Source organism: Bos indicus x Bos taurus, chromosome 15, assembly GCF_003369695.1.
Source record: "Bos indicus x Bos taurus breed Angus x Brahman F1 hybrid chromosome 15, Bos_hybrid_MaternalHap_v2.0, whole genome shotgun sequence".
NCBI classification, from domain to species: Eukaryota; Metazoa; Chordata; class Mammalia; order Artiodactyla; family Bovidae; genus Bos; species Bos indicus x Bos taurus.
The window spans coordinates 42,890,839-42,917,653 of record NC_040090.1 but is presented as its reverse complement, the minus strand read 5'-3'; the positions used below and the strand labels follow the sequence as shown (position 1 = coordinate 42,917,653).

At 49.4% G+C, this 26,815-nt stretch overlaps 1 protein-coding gene across 1 annotated transcript in view; it reads left to right on the top strand.

Moving 5' to 3' along the window:
• Positions 1–26,815, top strand: part of GALNT18 (polypeptide N-acetylgalactosaminyltransferase 18) — a 353,171-nt gene that overhangs the window by 310,556 nt on the left and 15,800 nt on the right. Inside the window, exon 10 of the mRNA XM_027563283.1 lies at positions 25,450–25,614. Coding sequence (XP_027419084.1) covers positions 25,450–25,614 — 165 coding nt within the window. The remainder of the gene's footprint in view (positions 1–25,449; positions 25,615–26,815) is intronic.

The window sequence follows — 26,815 nt, the reverse complement described above, 5'->3', positions numbered from 1 at the left end:
TATATAGTGGTCAAGAACCAGACTACCTGGGTTCAGATCCCAGCCTTATCACTTACTAACCTGGGTAAGTGTCATAACTTCTCTGTGTCAATTTCACAACCTAAAAAGTAGAGATTAGAGTAGTATCTACCCTTTAGGTTGTTTTAAGAATTAAATAAACATTAATTTTAAGAATCAAACAAACAATAAATTGATGCACACGAAACACTTAGACAACAAACCCGGTACACAGTCACTGCTTGCTAAATATCGGATAATTATTACCAGATTGGTAAAGACCATGTCCTTAAGAAAGGGAATTGTGTAGCCCAGAGAGGAATAGATTCAAGAGGGATATGAAACTTCCAAAATTATAAGGACACAGAGTTTTTGAATATAATGGTGAAGGAGGAAGAGGGAAAGAAGGCAGGATCTCGGGCTGGCTAAGTTCGTCCTGCTGACTTGAAGGTGAACTTCCCTTCCTTCTTTTCTTCATCCAAATTTCTAAGTTTTTCCATTTGGGGTTTTAAAAATACAGGTTCTCAGAAAGAACTGGTATCAACTATGTAATAATCAATCCCAAATCACACTAGCATTAACTAATCAATTCAGAAAAAAGGAAAACATGACTCTTAAAATGAACATGTAATAAAAACATATTTAGCTCATTAATAAGGGAAGCAGCAAGCAAGTACTGAAAGCATTTGAGGAACTCAATGTCTGTGGGCATTTTCTAAAGAAGAGTGTTAGAATAAGATTGTGAATTCGATCCAAAAGTAGTTAACACCCTACACAGAAATAAAATCACAGCCTATGATGTGATCTTTTCAACCCAGACAGAAGTCTAGAAGTTAGTGTGTCTGAGTACTAATCGAAAGGTTAATAACAAAGTCAAACATGGGTGGGCTTGTTAGACAATGCTCCAGTATGATACTGAATGGATAGATCACCTCCCTTCCCTTTTGCCTTATTCCCAGGTTTTAGTATTTCTCTTAGTCTTTTCACAATGTTGGCTAAAGGTGGGGTGACTGTCCAGGCCATTAGTGACTCAGAAACCCTTGTGGATTCATAGCCTAAGCACATGGTCTTTCCCCCTATTATTTCCTAGGGCAGCTGTAACAAAGAAGCCCAAACTGGGTGGCTTAAAGAATGGAAATTTATCGTCTCACAGTTCTGAAGGCTAGAAATCTGAGACTGAGGTGTCAGCAGGGCCGTGCTGTCTCTGAAGGCACCTGGGAAGCACCTACTCCAGGCCTCTCTCCTCGGTTTCTGTAGTTTCTTGGCTCGTGGCAGCGAAATTCCCCATCACATGGTGTTCTCCCCGAGTGCTTGTCTGCGTCCACATTCCCCCGTTTTATGAGGATGCCAGTCATATTGGATTAGGGGCCCTCCCACTCCACTCTCATCCTAATTTATAATTATATCTGCAGCTAACTGTATTTCCAAATAAGGTCACATTCTCAGGTACTAGATGTTAAGACTTCAACATGTGAATTTTTGAGGTACACAGGTCAACCCCCAGCATCCCTAAAAAGAAAGAATGTGACTGGTAACCTGACTTCCGTGCCTCAGATGAAAAGGGCCTCACATTACCTCACATTCAATTAACCAGAATTATCACATGGCCCTGCCTCAAACAGAGGACGTGGGAAGTCAGGGTTTTCTGGGTGCCTGGGAAGCCTTGTCTCTACCACACAAACTTAGGTATCTTCTAAATCAGTTCCTCCTCTGACAAATAAGAAAATAAGAAAATGGCATCTGGGAATGTGAACTTCCTGCCTGGGTCACACTATGAGTTACTGGCCCAGACAGGGCTGGGAAGGATGCCTGTATTTTGACTTCCATTTTCTCCTCCAGTTTTGTTCATTCATTCATCAGACACAGGCTGGGTTGTCTTTTAGGAAGTCCTCACATTTTGGGAAGTTTAATTTCCCTCGAAGAGCAAATGTCGTCTAGTAATAGGAGTGGTGCTGTAGAACAGCTACTCCCTGTGGAGCCCAGTGGGTCTCAAAGACATCAGGGCCCCACAGGCAGCTTGGGTGGGGCAGAGGGGCCATGTTAACATCTGGGTTCAGCCCTTTGAGAAGTTCTGTTTAAATGTTTGAAAAGTTCACTCTGTCAGCGTTGTGATATTCCTGGGTCTCAGAGAAGGCCCTGGGTAGGAGAAAGCCTAGTGTAACTAAACAAATTAGTGAAGTGAAGCTGCTGGGAAGCATGCTAATTGGTTAATGAGTAAACGTAACCATTTTTTTTTTTTTTTAATTAGCAGCAAATTTCAAGCAATCCTCAAAATAACTGAGAATATTAGCCCTAATTAGTGTAACAGCCTGGAAAATTTCTTCTGCTGGGAGAAATACAGCAGTGGGGTCTCCCCACAGGCTCTATTCATCCAGTCACTCACTCATTCATTCACTCATATATTCATTTGCTCATTCAACAAACTTGCATTGAGTATTATGTCAGGCCAAGAACTGTGAGAGGCAGAGACAGCGTTACCCAGGTCTCTGACCTGGAAGAGCCCTGGTCTGGAGAGAGAGGTGGGCACTTGGATAATTACCATTCATATGATGCAACCTAGGGCCCCAAACCACTTTCTCATTAGGCCTTCAGAGGAGAGATGGGTCAAGACAGGTTCTGAGGGCCTTTCCCACTCTTTCTGCCTGAATCTTCTAGCCTGTGAAAGACACCCGGCGGGGCGGTGGGGATGGGAGTGGAGTGGGGAGGGGTAGGTGCTTTTTCTATAGGAAAGCAAATTCTGTAGAAGAAGGAAGATGAAAGGGACTTTAATTCCTTCTAAAATTTTTGAAATACCGAAGCTGTCACATTTATGCTTCAGGAAGTGTTTTTGACTCAAGGTATAAAGATTAGAACTCATCCTGGAGATGAATTTCATGTTAGATCAGGTAATGTGTTTAAGAGAAGTGTGGGATTGTAAATGGAATTTGTTTCCTTCGCTTTTTGGAATTTTTAGAATTTATTCATTTTTTCTCACTTGGCTCTCCGTACATGTACACACACAGGCAGAGAGAGAGAGAGAGAAATGAGAGAAAGGATTAGCTTATTTGTCTGCTAATCACTCTCTAGAAACTGCCATTCCCACACGGGGTCATAATAAAGCCATCACCCCTGGCCTGGTTGGCAGTGCTCCCAAGACCAACGCATGGGGTGTTAGAGGCCTTTCTTGCACTGTGTTTGCATCCCCAGAACTTTCAAGTAACATCTCAGAGACAGTTGAAAAGTTTTACTTCGTGGGCTGAGAATTTAAATCGCCAGCCACTTCTCTGCGAACTTTGGCGGACTTCTTCACTTCTCTACAATTTTTATCTATAAATAAATAAGAATGCCAGGCATCAAGTTGTTGTAAGGTTTTGAAAAACTTCCCTGAGTTTGTTTCTTGGCTCCTCGTGTGTGGTTGTATCACCCAGGTGTCAGCTGAGGACTGTTAGTACAGGGTCCTGACTCAATTACAGTCTGGGAGGAGCCTCACCCAGGCCTGAAGCTCTAGCTGGCCACCTCCAAGTCTGAATTGTTCAAGGACTAATCCACACAGGGTCCCTTCATTTCTTAAGACATCTTCTGCATTTAATATTTTATTTTACAATACAATCCTTAGAGCTTCCAAATACTAATTTGATCATGTTTTTATTAATAAAAATTCTGTAAATTGTTAACTCTTTCAGTAAAGTAGAAATGGACTGTGGTAAGATACAGAGGATAATGGTCCTTTGTTCCTGACCCAGAAGTCGTGTTTTCTACCAACATCCATTAGGTTAGCTTGTTAGCAGGTTGAATCCTTTATAATTCTTTTTTTGTTTGTTTTAATTGAAGTATAATTACTATACAATATTATATGTTACAGGTGTGCAAATAGTGATTCACAGTTTTAAAGATTATACTTCATTTATTTGGCTTCCCTGGTGGCTCAGTGGTAAAGAATCCACCTGCCAGTGCAGGAGACATGGGTTTGATCCCTAGGTCAGGAAGATCCCCTGGAGAAGGAAATGGCAACCCATTCCAGTATTCTTGCCTGGAAATCCCATGGACAGAGGCACCTGGCCAGATATACTCCATGGGGTCACAAAGAGTAGGGCACAGCTTAGTAACCAAACAACAAGTCCATTTACAGTTGTTACAAAATTGGTTATATTCCCAATGTTGTAAAATATATCCTTGTAGCTTATGATGTGCCTAATGCTGCAGCTAAGTCACCTCAGTCGTGTCCGACTCTGTGTGACCCCATAGACGGCAGCCCACCAGGCTCCCCTGTCCCTGGGATTCTCCAGGCAAGAACACTGGAGTGGGCTGCCATTTCCTTCTCCAATGCATGAAAGTGAAAAGTGAAAGTGAAGTTGCTCGGTTGTGTCCGACCCTCAGTGACCCCATGGACTGCAGCCCACCAGGCTCCTCCTTCCATGGGATTTTCCAGGCAAGAGTACTGGAGTGGGGTGCCATTGCCTTCTAGTAGGTACCTGTTAGTTCCCACCCTTGCCTTGCCTCTCTCTCCACTGGTAACCACTTCTCTGATCTTTGTATCTGTGAGTATGTTCCTTTTTTGTTATACTCACTGGCTTGCATTATTTTTAGATTCCACATGTAAGTGCTATCATACAATGTTTGTCTTTCTCTGTCTGCCTTGTCTCACTGCAAGTCCATCCACGTCACTGCAAATGGCAAATTTTGTTCCTTTTCCTGGCTGAGTAGTGTTCCATTGTATCTATGAACCACATCTTCTCTATCCATTCATCTGTTGATGGACACTTAGCTTACTCCCACATCTTGGCAATTGTAGATAGTGCTGCTACAAACATTGGGGTGCCACGTACCTTTTCTAATTAGTGGTTTTGGATTTTTTGGATAAATACTCAGGAATGGAATCACTGGGTTATAAAGTGGCTCTCTATCGGTCTCTAAGCTATAACCACACATGATTCCAGGGGCCACCATTTCTATGGAATACAGGGTGAGTGAGGCCTCTGGGGTGATGCAATGCCTGGCCCTGGGACGACCCACTTTCTGCACACTCTACGGGCAGCCATCCCTCAGCACTCCCCCATCCATGTGCAGGCCACTTGTTCGAGGGGATAGCGTTTGCACCAGAGGACTCAGGGCAGTGTGATTGTACCTTCACAAACTTGGGGTCAGGCGAGGCTGGGATCTAGGCCCAATACTTCCCACAGCACATGTGTGATTGTGGCTGGTGACTCCATCTTTCTAATGCCAGTTGTAACCCCTGAACAGGGGCTTCACTAAATGGGCCTGAGGGTTCTGATGGCCCATATGTGACAGCACCTAGCCCAGTGCCTAGGACACGATGGTTGGTGTGATTATGTCACGCCCAAGGGCAGCCTCTCCATGTGAGCAGAAGGGGAACACTTGAGGGCGGGAGGAGCAGGCAGACCCCCTGCTGTTTCTCTCACAGCACTACCTCCCAGATCTGGCTCCTCCACAGGGAGTGGCCTCGGTGACCATCACAGGGCTCCGTCTCCATCACTGACACCCACTGGGCCTGCCTGTGAGCATCTGCCTGGAGCTGGCCCCACCCTGCTTTAGGAAAGCACCGCACTGCCATTTCCCGTTCAGTAGTGACACACGGAGCGGAGCCATGGCCCAGACATGTGCTTGGTGTGTGGTGCAGGCGCACAGGGCGACAGCGGACAGACGGGTCTGCTGCCCAGATGTCAGTGCTGCAGCGGTGACCTCCTCCTCCCCCGAGCGATGCTGAACCCTGGGCTGCTCCCTGGCTTCCCAGGCAGTCTAGTGGTAAAGAACCCACCTGCCAATGCAGGAGGTGTAAGAGGCGTGGGTTCGATCCATGGGTCAGGAAGATCCCCTGGAGGAGGGCAGAGCAACCCACTCCAGTATTCTTGCCTGGAAAATTCCTTCGACAGAGGAGCCTGGCAGGCTATAGTCCACAGGGTTGCAAAGAGTCAGACAGGACTGAAGCAACTTAGCACGGGCTGCTCCCCCAGCTTCAGCGGGAGCCACTTGGCTTGTTATTCATTTCACATGATATGTTCTTCACTTCATGTCCGAACTCCACAATTAGAGTTGTAAACAGCAAGTTCTGTGTCCCTTTTATTAATCTCCCACAGACTGGGAAGCAGCGGTCATCAGAGGCCCCACAGTGGGCCAGCAATGAGGAGACCAGTTCCGGCTCACTACCCAGGGTCTGAGCCTCCCACCCACCACCAGCCCGCCACTCTTAGAGAGCTTCGCCTCCCAGGCCTTGGGCCTTGCAGATGGGTCACTGAACCAGCCTCCCAGGACTTTGTTTTGTGTTCTCTGACAAGTCACTGTACTTCCCTGAGCCTCAGCTTCCTGATCAGGAAAATGCGGGTGGGTACTTGGAGTTAAGTAACAAACTCTCGTGTGTCTGGCACCAAGCCTGGCACAGAACTGGGCTGAGTAATGTGGCTTCTTGTTCTGGTTGGGGCAATCTCTCAACAGTTTGGGGAACTTGCTAGTCTAAATAAAGATAATGCTAATAACAGCCTACATTTATTGTTTACTGTTTCTAGGCATTTTTCTAAATGCTCTGTGTGTATAATCTCTGTTGAAATCCCCAAGAGCCCTGGGAAGGAGGTGCTGCTATTACTCTATGTGTACAGGAGAGAAACCAGGGTCAAGGCAATCAGGTGACACATTCAAGTCACCCAGTTATCAGCTGCCTTTCCATTTGACCCAACCCCCAGCGAGAAAGACTCTCAGACTCTACTGCTAAGTCACTTCAGTCGTGTCCGACTCTGTGTGACCCCATGGACGGCAGCCTACCAGGCTCCCCCGTCCCTGAGATTCTCCAGGCAAGAACACTGTGCCATTTCCTTCTCCAATGCATGAAAGTGAAAGTCAAGTCGTTCAGTCATGTCTGACTCTCAGTGACCCCATGGACTGCAGCCTACCAGGGTCCTCCATCCATGGGATTTTCCAGGCAACAGTACTGGAGTTGGGTGCCATTGCCTTTTCCGCTCAGACTCTAAGGGTTGCCCTATTGGCAGGGCTGTACTTACACACACATCCCACCCCCAGAGCTTTCTATAACTCAATCCCCCACTCAAGCTGGTTTTGCACAACTGCACTGAGGAGAGCCCAGGATCAGAACATTAAGCCAACGACAAAATCTAAGTTGCAGGCATTCCGTCTCAGGAGAGAGACTACTCCTGAACAGCACAGGTACATTCCACACCTGTTCAAGGGCACTCCCTCTTTTTTTCATCCATTTGGAGCAGGGAGTGGGGAGTTTTCCACATAGTCTATATGAGTTCTCACTGCCCTTTGCACAAAGCACTAGCCATCAAGAAGTGGGCTGCCCCCTCCTGCCCTGCTGCTTTTTATTAGGATGGTAGTGGCATTTTGGCTGGGGCAGTTCTTCACTGCATGGGACTATCCTCCTCAATGCAGGATGTTTAGCATCCCTGCACCCTGACTATCATGAGTGTCAGCGTGGGACCAAATCATCCCCCAAGCATTCCCAAGGGTCCCCTGGAGGAGGTCGTACCACCCCCTCGCTAAGAATGTGACAAAGGAGTGTAAGAAATAGTCGTGGGGACTTGAAAATGGCTGGTGGCATTGAGTGGGGATGTCTGAATTGTGTTTACATCAGGAAAGCTTAAGAACATGCTTGTCTGTTTCAAGAAAGTTTCTAAGTAGACGTGTTCAGAATATATCATGGGCTGAAATGGAGCCTTCTATTTGATTTTCCCAGCTGCCTCCATTGTCCCCGCACTGCCTTTGTCCCAGCTGCTTTTCTTGAAATCTATTCACTGCTGTACATTAGTCCTGCCAGTGTCGAGTTTTAGCGGAGTCCCTGAGGTTAGCACTGTGTTAATACACTGGGAATTTCAGCAGAGCTGGGCTCTCTAAATCTATCACCAAAACAGCTTTATTTTTTTCCTTGCTCAAAAATACATTCTGAAATGCGGGAACATGTGTGGGAGTGGGGTTGACTTGGGTGAAGGACATGCTTAAAAGGAAAATTTCATACCTTTCTTCTGTAGGAAAAAGGACCCGCTGGTCTTAATTCTTGTAGAATTGAGCTACAAAACACATTTATGTCTCTGCAGTATCTTTAGCTCCTCGGAACATCCTGGGCTACTCAGAAAACAGTCATGTTTGTCTGGGGCATTATAGGTGCTTAACAAATTTGTGTTGGATACAGAAATGACTAAATTCATGGAAAATTTAAGCCTTTTAAGTGATGACCACAGTATGGGCTGATCAGTATTCACCTTCTCAATCCCCCTGGGGGTTTCTGGGGTGGCAAGTTTCACCCTGGCCGGCCTCCCGGGTGGCTGAGCAGTAAAGAATCCACCTGCAATGCAGGAGTCACAGGAGATGCTGGTTCCATCTGTGGGTCAGGAAATTCCCCTAGAGGGGGGCATGGCAACCCACTCCAATATTCTTGCCTGGAGAATCCCCATGGACAGAGGATCCTGGCGGACTACGGTCCACGGGGTTGCAAAGAGTCAGACACGACTCAAGAGGCCTAACACGTGTGTATGCACACAAATTTTGCCCTGGAAAATGAGGACTGCTGATGTGATGGGGACATTCTATCCCCTATGATGTAGGTGGTAGTTGTGGAAAGACTAGAAGGACCTGGTAGCCAGAGAGTCTCCATCCAGGGAAGTGAGTGAGGAGGAGCCAATGAGTGAAGACTCCTCTTCCTCCGAGTTTGCTACGAAAGGATGGACAAAGGGGCTGCCTTTTAGAAGTGAGTGGGGTTGAGATAAGGCCATGTGTATTAAGATGTGCTTTTTAAGGAAAGCAATAAAGGAACATGAGAAGTCTATAGAGAAAGATGTCTACTGGAAAGAGAATGAAGCCACATTCTCAGGATGGGCATAGAGCAGGGATGGGAGAGGATGGGGGCCAAGGCCAGGGGTGAGCACTGGGATTGGAGAAGAACAGTTGCCTCTGAGGCTCAAGGGCAGGATGGAGGGTGGTTCAAAAGGAATAAGTTGGCAGTTGCCTTGCAAGTAGAGCGGGGGGATCTGGCTGCATTAGAGAGTAAAGAAAATTTAGGAAGCATGCTCAGGGGAAGTGGTGCAGAGGCTCGGCAGGCACCTGAAGAAGGAACACCAGGTATTTCTGCAGGGGCCCCCTGATGTTGAAGACCAGGAGCTTGTGATGGGTCTAACTTGCCTGGTGCTATGACTTTTCTTGGAGTTACAGAAAGGATGGAGGCTTCCCAGGTGGCACTAGTGGTAAAGAACCCCCCTGCCAGTGTAAAAGACATAAGAGACACAGGTTCTTTCCCTGCTTGGGGAGAGCCCCTGGAGGAGGAAATGGCAAACCACTCCAGTATTCTTACCTGGAGAACTCCGTGAACAGAGGAGCTTGGCGGGCTACAGTCTATGGGGTCGCTAAGAGTCACACATGACTGAAGCAACATAACACACACGCTACATCCAGGGTACAGGTGTGGAGAAGGTGAATGAGGCTGCAGAGGTGGGGTTTACAGGGTGTGAAAGACAGAAAAAAATGAGGAATTAAAGACTTGAAGATGATGGCAAGGGGGTGATTGCAAGAATGTGAGTACAGCCTTTCTAGGGACTTGAGAGGCCAGAAGGGAGAGGAAGGTAGAAAAGGGTTATTATTCTGAAGGTTTCAGGTTGATGAGAAGGCATTTGGGAAGTAAAAGAGGGAGTAATCAAGATTAAGATTTCAGGGGCACAGCAGTTCAAGCACTGAGAGCTGGGGCCTGGGGGCGGGTGGCCCTCCCTGGAATTGAGGCCATGGTGCATTCATTGATTGAGATGCCAAAGTCTTGCTGGCGGGATATAGAGGGATGAGCCTGATGCCAAAGACCTTTGTCTTTGTCACATCCCAGGATGTGACAGCTACCTGGGAAGCACCTGATGAGAACAAAGTGTGCAGAGTGCAGTGGTGTCTAATGTCTGATACTTAAGGTGGAGATGTTTCTATGCCAGGATGGAGGAGCGAGGTGTGGAAGGAGAGCTACAGGGAGAGGAGAGGGTCGACTCCATCCCATGTCCCTGATGAGAGAATCAGCACGTTTCAGAGGCACACAAGAGTGGCGGTACCCTCCAGGAAAGCTATTTTGGTAGGGACAATGTGGGGCTACATCCCATAGGCCTGCCAGCCTTGTAGTTGCTTAGCCCCGAGACTGAAGAAAAAGCCCAGGGACAGCAACAGAGACATCAATGGCTCATTGGACCCAGGGATCTTACACAAAGGGTGACACCCTACCGTGTGCGCAGAGGGTGGACAGGACGTGGCAGCAGTCTTTGCTACTAGGAGGGGAAGGAGGCTACCGTCCATAGGGCAGATTGAGGTCAGGTAGACTCATCAGTTTCCAGGGGCTTACTGAGCCCTATAAGTAAGAGGATTGGATAGTCATGTGAGTGAAGCCGGGGATCTGTAGAGAGCAAGAGAATAGCCATATTGAAGGGCCTAACCATCTAGACAGGCAAAGGCCCTTTTGGTTGGAAAGGACTGTCTTTGAAATACACCAGGATTTTAATAGGTGTTTTCAGAAGACTCAAAGTGAAGCTTAACTGAAACTGAAACTGAAGTCGCTCAGTCGTGTCCGACTTTTTGCAACCCTGTGGACGGTAGCCCACCAGGCTCCTCTGTCCATGGGATTCTCCAGGCAAGAATACTGGAGTGGGTTGCCATTTCCTTCTCCAGGGGATCTTCCTGACCCAGGGGTCGAACTTAGGTCTCCTGCATTGCAGGCAGACGCTTTAACCTCTGAGCCACCAGGGGAGCCCTAAAGTGAAGCTTAGGAGGAAAGCAAATCAGAAAAGATCAACCAGGAGAAGAAGTACACACAGAACATATCGGGGGTGAGAGAGGGTGAGAAAGTCCCGTAAAGACAACACAAATTAAATCTTAGGTGCATGTTTAGGCCCCATGGGAACTGGGAGGGTGAGAGGGAAAGAATGTGAGGGGACCACATCCCCTTTCCTGCTGCCACTGCAGTTACCCTCAGCCCCCAGGTTCTGTGGTCAGGACAAAGCACCCACTTCCAAAGCTCGCTCCACGGGTACAGTGTGGAGACCGCGTACCACACCTGCAGTAGAACTCTGTCCTGGTCATGTCATGCTGCTTTCGGTCCAGGGTCAGCAGGACTCCGTGAAGCCTCCTTTCAGCTGGAAAAAGCAATCAGAGTCTCAGCTTCCAAGGGCAAAGAGAACTGGGTCTTGGCAACCTGAAGAGTCAGGAAAGCCTTCCTGGAGGAGGAGCTGCGCCTGGACCCTAAAGAAAGAGTAGGATGCATGGGGCAAAAGAAGGGCAGAAAGACATGTCAGGAGCACAGCTCACATGGGAAAGGGTGGAATTGAGCCTTCCTTTCTTTCTTTAGTTAAAAGCAGGATATTGGAGTGATTGAGAGCTGGGCTATAGAGCCAGATGACCCGAGTTCAGCTCCCAGCTCTGCCATTTGCTGTCTGCTTACCTCTATCTAATTCTGTTTTCTCACCTAACAGTGGATAGCACCCCCACTTATGCAGGGTTATTTTGAGGATTAAGGAATTGTGTTTGTAAAACACTGAGCATCTTTGATACACCTGTGAAGTGAGTGACCTGAATGAGTACACTTCTGCTACATAGCAAACTACCCCAGGGTTTAGTGGCTTAAGACACATCCGTTGACTTAGCTCCAGATTCTGAGGGTCCACAGTTTTGGCTGAGCTGTGCTGGCCCTGTCTTCTGCTGGGCTCAGTCAGGCAGCTGTGGCCAGTTGCTGGTTAGCTGGTTGAGTCAGCTTCTGGAGGTGGGTTGACTGACTGCTGGAGTCATGGTGCTTCTGGGCCGTGAGTGGTTTCTCATCCAGTAGGCTACTCCAGGCTGCTTCACATGATGCTGGTGACAGGGATTCTAAGGGCAGCAAGAAACAGCAAGCATGACCACATGAATGTTTTTCCTGTCTCTGCTTGGATGACGTTTGCCTATGGAAACTTTTTCAGAAGTCAGAGAAGTCACACAGCCAAGCACAAACTCAATGGACAGAGAGACAGACTCCATCTTTGAAAGGAGGAGTAACAAAGTCACCTTGCAAAGTGTTCAGTGCAAGGATGAGGAAAACCTGTAACTATTTTTATAATATATCACAATGTCCTACTGTGTTCACTTTGTATTATCTCACTAATTCACTCATTCATTTGTTCATTCATTCATACAAAAAATAATAATGGAGTGCCTATCTTGTGGGATGGCAAGAAGAGGAGTCCCCAGAGGAACGGCCTCAGTTTCCCCGTCCCAGTGCAGCCCATCAGGCGTTGCTATCTGAGGCCTGTGACATCCAGTAGAGATGTGGGATGGACCTTTTTTCCCCAGTATATCAGGTTATACTCTTCCCAGGGAAGAGAGATGGCATGGGGGATGGTGCTGGAACATATGAAACAGGAAGAGTTATATTTGCAAATCGAAATCAAGCACCAATATTTCATCCTCAGGAAGCCCATTTTTCTGGGCTAACTTCTCCCTGCTGGATCTTAACCCGTAGATTTTATTACCATATTCTTTCCTCCATCTTCCAAATCACTGAGATTACTTGTGAGTCTAGGTCACCATTGACCACATGTTAAAAACTCTATGAAACACACACACACACTCTTCCTGGGAACATTCTGTTAGTAAGATCTTCTCAATTCAGTGCAGGTTAACAGCTGTAGTGTGGCAGGAAGGGAGCAAGCCCCTCATTGCTCATGAGGGGTAGGTAAGAGTTAGGCCTGGCACAGATGGTGTGCTGGGGCAAATATTGAGAATCTTATCTTGGAGAGAGAATCCTTTTCTGGCCGAACTACTAATCCACAAGGCTACATGAAGCTACAAGGTACTGATCCAAAACTAAACAGAGAGAAGCTGAGAGGACTCTTAGAGTAAGGAATGTGACCGGCACAAGGGAGGGAGCCTGGATGGATGTCTGAGCTGGAGTTCAGTGTCCCTGGAATAGTTTAGTAACTGATTCATCTAATCAACTAATATGTTTTGAGTATATGTTACACATTAAGCTCTGGGTTGGATAAGAGAGATACAATCGTGAGCAAGACAAGCACGGTCCCAACCCTTAGAGATCTTGGAATCTGATTGGGAAAGACCGATGTTGCTGGAGCATTACTAATGGCTAACGTTAACTAGTACAAGGCAGTCCCCCATCAACATGCATGGGTACTGTTGTTATCTCCTGCTTTCACAGATGAGTAAATCAAAAGAATGAATGGCCAAGTCAATTGCCTACAGTCACACAGCTAATGAATGAGACTGGGAACATGCATCCAGAGTCAGTCCTTCTTGGATCCTTCTCCCTCCCCTTCCCTGCTGGAGCAAGTCCTCTCGGTATATACTTTGCAAACCCCTTTTACTCGTCTTTAAGCTCACGCATCGCATTTTGTGATTCTATCTGTGTGTGATTGTTTGCTGAGGGAGCATAGCAAAATAGGTGTCAGCCAGTTCAGGCTTCGTTATGCTCCAGTAACAGATGACCTCGAAATCCCAGTGCCTTACAATAACAAACATTTCTTTATCATGCTCCATGTCCAAGTCTTTGTTGACCTTATCTTCCTTTTGCAGTGCTTGTCACGAGCAGCCGACAGTAACAAAGGCATGCTCTTCATGGAAAGCACAAGCTCACTTGCCATGTTTTGTCTACCAGCTTATGGCAGGCAACAGTTTAGTCAAGTATTTCACCACTGCATAAAGAGGTCACCGTCTTTACACCTCCAGGGGTGGTTCCTTACCACCCACCTTGTGGCTTCAAAGTCAGTGTCTCACATTTTAGGGTTTGGCAGTACTCCTTATCTAGAATCAGTTTCTTAATCGTTCAACTTAGGCTGATGACCCCCAAATCTCAAGGTCTTACAACAAAAAGTACTGAGTTCTTGCTCAGGCTACATGGTCATCAGGATTCAGCTACAGCTCTGCGTCACCTCGTCTCTGTCTGGGACCAGCGGAGCAGCCCTGCCCTGGGACACTGCCAGTCCAGTGGCCGAGAGCAGAAGGAGACACGGCAGATGACATGATTGCTCTTACAGCTTCTGACTGGAAATGACACGAGTCTCTCCCACTCACGTTCCATTGGTTAAAGGCACGTGGCCCAGTCTGACACTAATGACGAAGGGACATACCAGAGCTCGGTCTGGAGGGAGGCACGGGGTGGCAGGACAGGACAGTGAGTCAATCTGTTAGAGGCACTAAGGAGCCAGCATTGATTGTCACAGGCGGATGCAGAGTTGGCAGACACTGTTTTGAAGAGAGGAATGCCAGGGCGTGTTTTCCTCAGGGCATGTGATATGCTCTTAGCTGTTTGTCAGAGAGCAGATGGAGTGGGTGGTAGACGACCAGACACAGCTTTAAAGGGTTTTGAAAAGCACCTTCCAGAATAAGGACCTACAAAGGGCCAGCAGGCAGACAGCAGGTGTGTGAGCTTTCTTGAAGATGGAGAAAGCACAGATAAGCAACAGACAGCTGTTTTTACTTGCACAACTGGACTTGATAGAAAGGAGTGACAATCATCAAGAGCTGAAGCAGATACGGGTAGCTTAAGCTAAACAAAAAGGGTGGGTGCTGTTAGAGAAAGCCAATAGTGATTCATTTCTAGACTCAAAAGGAGGGTTGCCTGGGGAAAGGCAGAAATGGGGCAGCCCTCAGCAGTACAAGTTCATAGATCTTCTCTAGGGAGTTCCCCTAAATGTGTCTTATTAATAGCTATCGCACTGCCTCATCTCTGTCTCTCCATTTCATGGTTTAAATTCCTGGGAGGAGGGAGGCTTCTCAACCCCTTAACAGCTCTATTTTCCCCAGTGGGCAGGTGGTAGTGTCACAGCATACAGACCGCCAGGGGCCCATCCCTGGGCAGAGCCATTCTCGGGGGAGATGGTTCACTGTTAGGCATCACAGGCTCAGTCCTGCCTCTTCGCAGCTGCCGGCACCAGTCGCTGGGTCTGCCCTCCTTGCCTGCTTCTGACAGCAGCACCCATCCTTGCCATGCTTCCTCTCTGTGACAAGCGCAGACCCTGACCCACCTCACTGGCCATTGCTATGGGTGGGGCTATTGATCTGTCCCTCGGCAGTGTGCTTCTGCCTGAAGTAGCCTTCATCTGCAGCCTCCATCCGTGGGATTCTGCTGGAAGAGCTGTTCAGGCAGGCACCTGTGTCAGGTGCGGGGTGCAGACAGAGACTCTGCAGGAGGGGTAAGGGAGGGGTGGCAGGAGCAGAACTGGGTGTGGGTCTGAGGTCCAGGCCGGGGCAGTTGGCTGGCACTGCTCCCTCGAGACAGACACTGGAGGCTGCAGAAAATGATGGGCTCAGCCATCAAGCCCGATTCCAGGGCACCTGTTCCTTGCCTTATCCTGGACCAGTGCTGATCTTATTTCCCTAAACTTGGGCTCCCTCTGCAGCTCTCAAATTCTCCGCTTACACCCACATAATGAATAATGTTCAGACACTCAGCCCACTCCTGGGGATTTACTAGGGTCATGTGAACCTCTAGCCTCACTAGCTTCTCACTCTCTGAAGAAAGTATACTGGCATGCATATGAGTGAGAGATTGCCTTGTAAAAAAAAAAAAAAAAGCAGACATTCAGAACTTCAGTACTTTATTTGAAAACATTCTTATAATAAATATAAGAATGAATAAATGTTATACATGCATGATATCTGCATACACCCTGTGCCAAGGGCTACTGGGCTGTATGACTCCATGAAACTTTTGCCTCATTCCCTTTGGTATTCTGGAAAGGTCTCCTGTATTTTCTGTATTAGTTGAGATTCTTGGTTCCAAGTGACAGAAACTCAACTGAAGTCAACTTAAATGCAAAACAGATTTTATCACCTAATGTAATTGACAAATTCATGTCTGTCCTGGCTTCAGGCAGGGCTGGATTCACGGGCTTGAAAGGCATTTACCTAACTTTCTCCCTCCCTCCCTCTCTCTCTCTTTCTCTCACCACTCTATGACTCTGGTTTCCATTATGTGTAAACTTACTGTCTCCTTAGTCAAAGAGGAAAGGGCTTCTGCGACTCACCTGACGAGAAAGGGCAGCAGAGCCTCCCAGCTTGGCCCCACAAACAGGGAAACCAGGGGGCTTTTATTGGCCCAGACTGGGTCCCATTCTGGAACCAACCCTGGACCAAGCAATGGGGTGCTCTACTTGGCCAGCCTGTGGATCAGGCCTCCCCGTATGGCCAGGGTGAGCAAGTTGCTATTACAAGAAAGTGAATGAGACTCTCAACATCAGGAATCCGGCAGCCTTCTTTTCCGGTTTGTCTCTGGTTTCTCACGGGTTCCCATGCAGGAACCCCAGGGTGACGCCTGTCACTCGGCTCTCTCCTGAGAATGAGGGGCTCACTGGGACATACTCCTAGCCAGGAGACCCCAGCAGACCCAGGGAGAACAGACAGTGCAAGGCCGGGGATTAGGGTCGCTGATGGGACTGGCTGGGCTGCACACAACCTCACAGGTGGTGGTACAGAGCTGACACCTGTGCTTCGGGCACAAAGCCTGGGATGAAACATGAAAACACACAGCCAGCCGGGAATCGAAGGCAGACTTTCTGAGCCCAGCAGTAGTGCCCATGACTGCTCCCCAGCTGCTCGGCTCAGGTGCACGTGCTGCACGGGTGCTAAGTCACTCAGCGTGTCTGACTCCTTGTGACCCTATAGACTGTAGCCCACCAGGCTCCTCTGTCCATGGGATTGTCCAGACAAGGATACTGGAGTGGGTTGCCATGCCCTCCCTCAGGGGGTCAGGCACGCAGTGGGAGGCAAAAGTTGGGCCTGACTTAGCCTTTTCTATTCAGTCTTATGTTCAGAGACCACCCCTCAGTCCGAAGCTCCTCTCTTCTCCTGGCTGCCCTGCCAGCCCACCACCGGGCTTTCCCAGGTACTCCTGCCCAGCAGCCTGAGTCACCTCTAACCTCAGCTCGCTGCCAGGCCCCTTAAATGTCTTTAACTCATCCGAGGATCCCCCATGTGTGCGGACAAGCAGAGGGCTGGTTAATCTGAAGTCACAGCTCCCCGTGGCCATCAGGACACTGTCCAAGTGCTGCAGACCCCAAGCTGCTTCCCCAGCTCACCTCCCCATCCCCGAGGCATTCTCCTTCCCCAGACGGCAGTGCAGCACTGGGCCTCGGTGATCTTGTGTATCCCAGTTGCTCTGCCAGAGGCTGCTTGTCCTCGTCAGTTATCCAGGCAAACTGCTCTCTTCCTGGGCTTCCTGGTAACTCAGCAGTAAAGAACTCTCCTGCAATGCAGGAGATACAGGAGACTCAATCCCTGGGTTGGAAGATCCCCTAGAGGAGGGCATGGCAACCCTATCCAGGATTCTTGCCTGGAGAATCCCATGGACAGAGGAGCCTGGCAGTCTACAGTCCATATGAGCACGAAGAGTCAGACATGACTGAAGCGACTGAGCATGCACCCATGCTCTCTTCCTAGGCTGTTCTCAGAGCTCATCACTCACTGACCAGCCCCCAGTAGAGTTCGTCACTCCAGCTCTGGCCCCCAGTTCTCGAGCGCTTTGGTCTGCTCCTAGTCTGTGCTAAGCTTGGCCAGGGGGCTATTCTGACTGCCCTGTTCAGCATGACTGACTCCCCTCCAGTCTGAGAGCCCTGAGGGAGGCCCTACCTGCCGCCTCTCTGCCTGGCACAGGCCCACACCATAGAGGGCACCAAGGAGTATTTGCTGACTTAAACTAGACGGATTGCTGTCTAGGGGCTGAGTGCCAGTTACAAGGCTGGGGGGTTCATGTGCTTAGCCTCACCACCTGTTGCCTCCTGGACTCACGAGAGCAGGGGCAGAAAGGGGGTTCCTGAGCAAGGGACCTTGCTTTCCACATGTACACTCCTTCACGGTTACCAAGGCAGAATGTTTACAAATGTTTGCATTCCTTAAATATAACCCGTCCTGTGGTTAGTGAACATAAGATAATTTTGGAAATGAGTCCTCTCTGTTCCTGATTTAGCATCAGTGCCCTGCAGCTCTCGGCATGGAAACCTCTGTGTCAAGGGGTTAATGACCAGTAACCAAGCCCTTAAATCAGCCCTCCCTGCCTGCAGCAGAGCCAGCAGCTCATTCTTGGTAAAGAAGACAAAGGCCATTTCTAGTACAAACTGCGAACATCACAGTGGCCACTCAAGACTGAAATTTAAGAAAGCAAGGCCCTGTTCCTTATCCCCTCTGCCCCAGCCAGCCAACGTGCCCACACACTGCCCGCTGTTTCTGTGAATCTTACAACAGGTCTACTGGCCGGGCAGACTCGGGGAGGGGACCCCAGGCATGGGGGCACTGAGGCAGGGCAGCAGGACCCCCCGGTCTCTTTTCTCCCTTTCTCCCTGGCTGCCGGTTCCTGCCCCAGTCCCTGCGGCCAGACGAGAGGACTGATAAGGCTCGTCATCCACAGCTGTATTCTACAGTCAGGAAACTGAGGCTCGGAGTGGCTCCCAGCTAGTCAGCGAGGGTGGGGGTGCTAAGTGAAGACCCGAGCCCTCTTGACTTGTAAGCCCACCAGACCACCCGTTTCCTAGACGAGCACTTCTCAAATGTTCACTTATATCAGACTTCGCTGGAGGACTTGTGAAAGCTCAGATTCCTGAATCCTACTCTTAGAGTTTCTGATTCAACATGCCTGGGGTTGGGCTTAAAAAATATACATTTCTAACAAGTTCCTGTCTGGTGCTGGGACCACACTTTGAGAACTGTTGTCCTAAACACAGTGCATCCTAACCTCTCAGAGTCCTCCAAACAATGCCCTGCAGACAGATCCCGCTGGCCCCCCACGATGAGAGGGAGGCTGGGAAGCCAGCTGGCTGTATGTGCTGGCGCTACGTTTACTCCTGAGGCTGCCATCAGCCCCTCGATACACCCAGTTTTCCACCTTGGCTGCTCACTGGAATCACCTGGGCCCCACCCCTAAGACTGTGTTTATAGTTTCTAAAGTTCTGCAGGTGATTCTGATGTGAGGAACACCCCGAGCTTGATTGCATTTAGGACTGTGTCCTCTTCATTTCTCTATCCTCCCCCATTTCATTTGCTCACAGATCTTTCTCCTCTCCCCTTTGTCCAGGAAACCCACCCTCCAGCCCCCAGGTTGGTTCACCCTTTGATGGACTTTGTCAACACCCCCATTCTGATACCCTCTGGTCATCCAATTAGTGTAATTTCTAACCCTTAGACTGTCACTCCCCTGGGGTGACGTCCACCCCTACACAGAGCTGGGCCACCACAGTCCTCCAGGGTACAGATCCCCTCCAAGTATCCTAAGAAATGTCCACAAAGACCCCACTTTTCCCATGAAAGCACTCTGAAAGAGTTGTTTTCTCCCTGTTCTAGAGCTTCTTGTTGAGCGTGTCCCCATCTGCCTCTCCCCCTGCCTCCCCCTCACCCCTCTCCAGGCCGAGGAATGTTTTAGCCAAATACTACCACTGCCGCCCCATCTCCTGGTGAGAGAGTGTCTCTGTTTCTAAGACACCTCGTTTTTCAAGGGCACTTACTCAATAGGCCAGCAGTGTTGCCAAGGAAACATCGCTTAATGGAAGAAACAGAGTCGCTCACAATCCACACGCCATTGTTTGCAGGAGAGCCGGTTCTTCTGCTGTACCTTGAAAATGTATTATTAAGTTATCTATCCTACCCCATTTTGTTCCCTGTTCCTGATTTGCTAGGAGGCCCTCTCCCACCACCAGCAGCACCCCTTCCCCTGCCCATCCCATGATTTGCTGTGAGGGCTGCAGCCTTTCCACAGAGGCTAAGGTATGCCAGTGCAGGTATGGGAGCCTGGACAGAAGAGGGGACGGAATGACTGGGACATGCGTAAACTGACCCTACGAAAGAATGCATGGTACTAGCGGCCTGGAGGAGGTTGGAGACAGGAAGTTAAAGCTGGTCGTCCAGTGTTCACAAATTCCGATTGGTGGGGTTTAAGCTGATGAAGGTTTACTGGGCATTAATGACCTTCTCCCAAATGAAGGTCTCATGGTTGACCTCAGTGGTTTTCAGACTTCTTTGGTAAATTCTTCATAACCTTTTGTTCAAGTAAAATGTTATGTGAAAGTTGAATAAAGAAAGCAAGCCCAGGTTGGGCTGGGAGAGGGGGTCCTAGAACCCCACCCAGTGAGCCGTCCTCCCAGACCTGAGTGTCTTCAGGGGCCCCTGAGACCCTTTCTTGGCGTCCCAGGACTCAGTGTGAATGATCTGGTGGAAATGACCTGGCAGTTCCCTTGCTGGTTCCCAGGGGTGACTCCAGGAGGGCCCTCTGGGATCCTCACTCCCCTGCCTGAACTGAGGGTTTGGGGCTGTGGGGGAGATTGCACCCCAGTTCCAGCCAGGCTGATGGGAGGCCCCTTTGGGCGGCTGGGCCCGGGGAGGGGGAGGAAAGCCCTGAACTGCCAGGATCTCAGCCTTCCCAGGGAATCTCCCCCTCATCACGGAGGGAGCAGAGCCATCTGCCTGTGCAGCTGGCAGGGTCTTCAGAGCTCTCTTAGCCTGCTTCCTCACCCCTACAGCCGAGGGTGGCCTCAGGTGTGGACGGTCCCTGGCGTGGTGCAGGATACAAATGTTTGTTTTCTTCTCATTCTTCTCTTCCGAAGCATTTCTACCCCCAGAGAGGTGACCTTTTATACAGTGAGGGCTGGAGCCTCTGGAAGGCTGCACCTCAGTCTGACAGAGGCGGGTCCCACCTCCGAGCTGGCCAGGGAGAGAAGGGATGCTGGGCACAGCTGGCAGGGGGCCCACCCAGCTCCTGCAGGGAGGGGGCCCTTGCCTGTCTGGGAGATGAGGTGACACAGCAAGGGGAACCTCTCGCCCTGGGGGGCTTTGCCTAGCCTCGCCTCCGTGGCCCTGAAGGCAGGAGTGTGCCCCGAGGGGCGCTACAGGCTCCCTGGCTGGCAGTCCCGCTCAGCGATGGGTCCTTACTCCTGACCCCAGCCTGAGGGACAGGAAGATGCCCCTGGCACGAGACCCGGTATACCATATGTCTGTCCGTTTCCCTCGCTGGTGATTTTTCTCTTTCAGCATCAGATGGGGTTTGTAGGCCTGCTGAGCTGTGTGGGCTGAGAGGACAGTGAGCTGAAGCAGTCATTTGTGGCTGAGGAGGAGCTGGGGGGTCAGGGATGTGTATCTGTGCCCTGGGAGGCAGGGGGAGTCATAAATCATCCACAGACAGGATAATAGCTCGGCCTCCACCTCTGATGTGAGTCACAGGAGGGCTGTTGCGGTCTTAGCACTTGGTAGACCTTGTATTCTAGGCCTTTTTGTCAAGGATCCTCCAGCCCGCGGCTGTTCCCTAATCCAGGACTGCCCCGCCCCACCCTTTGCTCACAGGATCACAGTGGAAGCCTCCAAGCTGGCCTCTCCCCCTCCAGCCTGGTCACTGGAGCTGGAGTAACTGGAGGGAGGGAGGGAGGCGAGGAAGATGAGAGGTTACAGGCACAGCTTTGGCATCAAACTGCCTCGGTTTAGATTTCAGCTACTGTTCTCCAACTGTGTAACTTTGGACAAGTTCTTAATTTCTCTGTCCCTCAGTTTCCTCATCCACAAGATGGGGGTGATGGTAACACTTGCCTCATAGAGTTGTTACTAGGATTCACTGGGATAAAGCATAGCAGCACTCTACACTTGAGACTGGATAGTTCTTTGCTGTGGGGGGCTGTCCTGTGCATTGTAGGGTGCTGAGCAGCATCGTGACCTCTACCCACTGGATGCCAGTAGCAGCCTTTCCCACCCTCATCGTGGCAACCAAAGATATCCCCAGACACTGCCGAATATCCTCTAGTTGTCAAAAGTGCCCGCCACTGGGAATCACAATTCTAAGTCATCTTCTATTAAATCTCCAGTTTCCCTGTTGCTCAGAAGCATAGCTGGGCCTGCTGGACCTACAGGCACTAAAAGCATGGTGTCTTGTAAAAAACTATTTCCCTCTTTAGTGTTCAGGCCATTTATTGATTCAGTCCACCGCTGATTGGGCTTTTGAGGTGTCTAAGCGACAGCTTAACAGAATCTTCTTTGCTAAGTTGCCCTGTGATCTGACCGGCTGGTGGCTACCCCACTCGAGATGCACTTTGTTGCTTGCTTTTTAAGTAACAAACAACTGTCTGTCCTTATTATGATTTTCCCAGACTCTGGAGTAATAAACAGCTCTGATGACAGTGGTACCAGATAGTAAGTAAGTGGACACATGACTCTCTGAGCATCTCCCCCAAGCACTTCAGAGCAGCTAAGTGGATAAAACTGGTTTTAGCTATTACCTGGGCAGCTACTTGTGTCTGTGGAGCCCGCCCTAGAAATGAGAGCCAAGTCCTAGTGACAGGGACGAAGGAAGGAGTGACAGTAACTGCCTTCCTGGCTGTCCTTGTCTGGCGGCCCACACCCTGGAGCTTCAGGAAATTCGGGTCCTGACCTGCTATGTGACTAAGAGCTACACTGTCCTGAGGACAGAGTATGGTGCGTTCAACCCAAGGGCATATATATAGCTGTGCATCTTTGCAGAGAGGCTCTGGTAGCAGGCTCACACTTTCGTGCATTGAGGGAAGGCTTTTTGGAGGTAGTGAGCTTTTATATTGACTTTCAACATAGCAACAGTTGGGGTAAGAGATGGAGGAAGTGCGGACGGTTCCCATATCAGTGTGTTTATGACCACTATTTCCTGATATGTTAGTTTCCCCAACTTGACTGTTGGATCATCCAGGACAGGGAACCATGGCTTTCTCAACTGTGGACCCTCAGGACCCAACTTAGAGATTACTTGTTAGATGATTGGATGGATGGATGAGATTCCTACCTGCATCTAATTTAATTTCCTAAATCCTCAGATCAGATCAGATCAGATCAGTCGTGTCCGACTCTTTTCGACCCCATGAATCGCAGCACGCCAAGCCTCCCTGTCCATCACCAACTCCCTAAGTTCATTGAGACTCACGTCCATCGAGTCAGCAATGCCATCCAGCCATCTCATCCTCTGTCGTCCCCTTCTCCTCCTGCCCCCAATCCTTCCTAAATCCTACCAGTCATCAAATTCTCCCTCAATGCCAATAAACTGGAAGCCACAGCAGGTCATCAACTCCCCTTGATGGTGAACTGGGAACCCAGGCCACCCGATGGACGGTCTCAGGATTCTGATGAGAAGCCTATCTCTTACCCAGTTTAGGTGTTGACTAGGGCCTCCTTGGCTCTGTGTTCTAGTCACATTTCCACGTTGAAGGCAGGCATTCTACATTTGGCCTCTGCTTAGAACTTTGATCACCCTTTACCTCTTTTACGGGAAGAATCAGTCACCCTGGTAGTTTTGATGTCCATTTCCATGGATTCATAAAACTTCCTTGGAGAGCAAATCCAGCTGTAATGAATGTCTACAATCTGTCTCTCCATCCTTTTTGTCCTGCCCTGCGAGGCTGACTTTACAGAAGTTTCCATGGGCTCCTATGTTGTCTGACTTCCAGCTGGGTTCTTCCAATGGGCCAACCCAGCAGAGGAACAGACTGGGGAAGGGAAAGTGATGTTGGGGTGGTTATTAACCACCACTCACCATCACCTCAAACCTCTCCCTCCCTGGACCCTTCTCGCAAGTCTCTCCATGTAACTTTTACACATTCTGGTACCTGCTGTCTCCTCTCATCCCTTTGAGCCTGGTGACGGTAAGAGCTCCATGTTACTGTCCCAAGGAACTAAACTATCCCTGTGCTCCCTTCCCGTAGACCCACACCGCTGAGAACCCTGCCTGTATTTACCCTCCTTGGATTCCTCTACCTGAGCGTGCCGCCTATTTCCTGCTGGGACCTTAGCTGATCCACTGACCTGAGGCTCTTTTTAACGTCTGAAGGATGACTGCCTCTCCACCCCTTCCCTGGATGCTGAAGTTCAGGAAGAATATGGCCCTGAAAGTCCACCCCTTATTTGCTCTCCTTATGTGCACTGCCCTTCTCCCCACACAGTCCCTTTCATGCTCTGCACCCTGTTTTAAAAGTCCTCGAGAATCACCTTCTTTAACTAACACAAGAAATACTTCCTTTTACCATTTGAAATTAATCAAAAATATTTACCAGTGAGAGTTTTTTTTTAATAGATCAAGATAACAATAGGGCCTACCCTGAAATCTAACCTAAAGCAGAGAAGTACGGTGTCTTGATTTGTCCATGTGAGCTAATCATAGGTTGGGGTTTTAAATTTCTTTGGTGATACAGGATGAGAGCTCACAAACCCTATGACTGTCCTTGTTGGGAACCATTGCCTAAGGTTGGGGGAAGTGACTGAAAACTGTGAAGGCCAAGGTCCTATGGCTTTCTGCTAGACCAGAGTCAGCCCCGATCTCTGTAAATAAAGTCATTCATTTGTATTGCCCATGTCAGTGTTTGCACTACAGTCACAGAGCTGATTTTCCAGACCATTTGGCCCTTTGTGCAAAAAAAATGGTTAAAACAGCAGCCTGACTGCTCTCCTTTGAAAGGCCCACTGACAGGGTTGGCCCTTGACTGGCATCTGGGAGCTTGGATTGCAGGAAGGTTCCCACCACTCCCACAGATGGTAAGAGCGGCTCACTGTGCCCAAACTGATTATACAACTAATATGGTTTATGCTGAACACCTGCCTTCCTGCTGGAAGTCTGCGATAGGTATGTACCAGGCAGAGGCTGCCTGTGTGACCAGCCTCCAGTAAAAAGCCTGGGTGCTGAGTCTCTAAATGTTTCTCTGGTAGATAACCCTTCACGGGCATTATCTCAACTCCTTGCTGGGGACTCCTGGGCATCTTCTGTGACTGCTGTAGAAGGAGCCTTGAGAGCTGACACCTGGTTTCCTCCAGGCTTTGCCCTCATGCCTTTCTCTTTGCTGCTTTGATTTATATCTTTTCCCCAGAATAAATCATAGTTGTGAGGGCAACTATATGCTGAATCTTCTGAGTCCTAGAGAACCACCGAACCTGGTGGTGGTTGGGAGACCTCCCAGCATGCTGCAAAGCCCCAGATATTTATTTTCCACCTGGCCCTTTAAGAAGAAGTTTGCCAACTGCTCTACACAGTCTTAGGATGGATGGAAATTGCCTATTACATATCACCCCTCCCACAGAACTCTGAGCTCCCTAAGACGTCGCCCAGGTCTTTTGCTCTTTAACTCCTGGTCAAGTGCAGCATCTTACACAAAATATTTATGGAGGGAAGAAGTCAGCAAGCCTGCAAATAATGGATTCAAGCAGTGTTTCTTAAACTGTGGGTGGTGAAATCCATTTAAAAGGTTATAACCCCTGTTTTTCAATGAAAAAAGTATAGAAAACTGAGTATGCTGCATATAGTGAGGCTAAGTTTGATCTCTTGAGAATTTTGTATCAGTTATATCTCTGGACCAGGCACTGTACTGAATCATAACGTAAAAGGGTCTCTTCTTGTCTGTTACAATGGAAGATTATTTGAAGGCCCCTGGATTGTGCTCTCTTGGCCGGCTGCCCAAGGAGATGCCCCGCAGACCCTCCCCACCTCTCTGGCTGTTAACCTCTGACCTCATTCTCCCCACCCCCGGCCCCCAGAATGTGTACTACACGAGCAGCCAGCAGATCCACGTGGGCATCCTGAGCCCCACGGTGGATGACGACGACAACCGGTGCCTGGTGGACGTCAACAGCCGGCCGCGGCTCATCGAGTGCAGCTACGCCAGAGCCAAGAGGATGAAGCTCCACTGGCAGTTCTCTCAGGTAGCGGCCCGCCCGAAGGAGCAGCAAGAGGAACAAGGGAGGGGCCAGGCCTGGGCGGCATGGGAGGAATGGAGGGGCAGAGCAGAGGAGCCAGTCTCAGGATTTAAAGAGCACCTACTATGGGCGGGGGTGGAACTGGTTAGCTCATTGACTCCTGATACTGGCTCTGAGGGAGTTTATTATTATTGTCATTGTTGTTGCTTTAGTGGTATTTTATTTAACTTTTAGATATAAGGAAATAGGCTCAGAGGTGGGAGTCCCCTGCCTGAAGTCACATAGTTAGCGGGCAGGGCTGGGATTGAAACTGAGTCTCTGACTCTAAAACTCACATTTCTTCTGCATAAGCCCCTTCTGACAAGCGCAGCCCCAGTATCCCAGGTACAGACCGTGCTGGGTCATCTGTGATCTGTGAGCCACTCTGCCTTCCTCCTCGTTCTGCGGGGAATGAGGTTTCCTCAAAGGGCAGTGTCTGGGGACCATTTTGTGAAGGGCAGTCTGCACACTGGTGACCATGAAACATTCCTTTATTAAGTCTCCATCAATTCTGAGGACCGTATTTATCTTCCTGCTCTGCAATGGCCCAGTTATAAGATGATGGCCCAGGAGCAGGGCACCAGCTGCAGACACCCCATGATGACCCAGCTTTGAAGAAAACCCGTGCGTTGGCCCAGAGGCCTCCAGCCCCTAGGGAATCCATTAAGTTAGGATCCATTTCCACCCACAGATAGGAGCATCCACCTCCCAGGGAGTACAGGGAAAGCACTCATCACAGGAGGTAAGGGAGTTCTTTTAGAGCCTCAAGGCTGCTGGGCGCTGCACGTGGTAGATGCTCCTGGGGAAGTCAGAAACAGAAAGTCTATACTCGCAGGATGTAGAGGCAGAGGCCCCGACTCAAGACTCCCAGCAAGCTGCTTCCACCCTGGAAGGAGGCTGACGGGCACAGGAAGGAGGTGTTCGGTCGGCCTGACCTTGATTCCAGCCCTCACGTCCAGTTACTCTCCCCTGTAGTGGTGGATGGGGGGCAGGGAGGTCCTGCTACATCAAGTCTGGCACAGGGCACCTCTGACCTGTGGTCTGGGTGTGCAGAACCAGATAGACCTGAGAGAGACCCTCAGTTGGGTCCTAAATGGATGGTGAAGGTCAACTCTCAGCAACAAGTTCAACCTAAGTCATAGATTCACGGGCTACTTGGAGGGCAGGA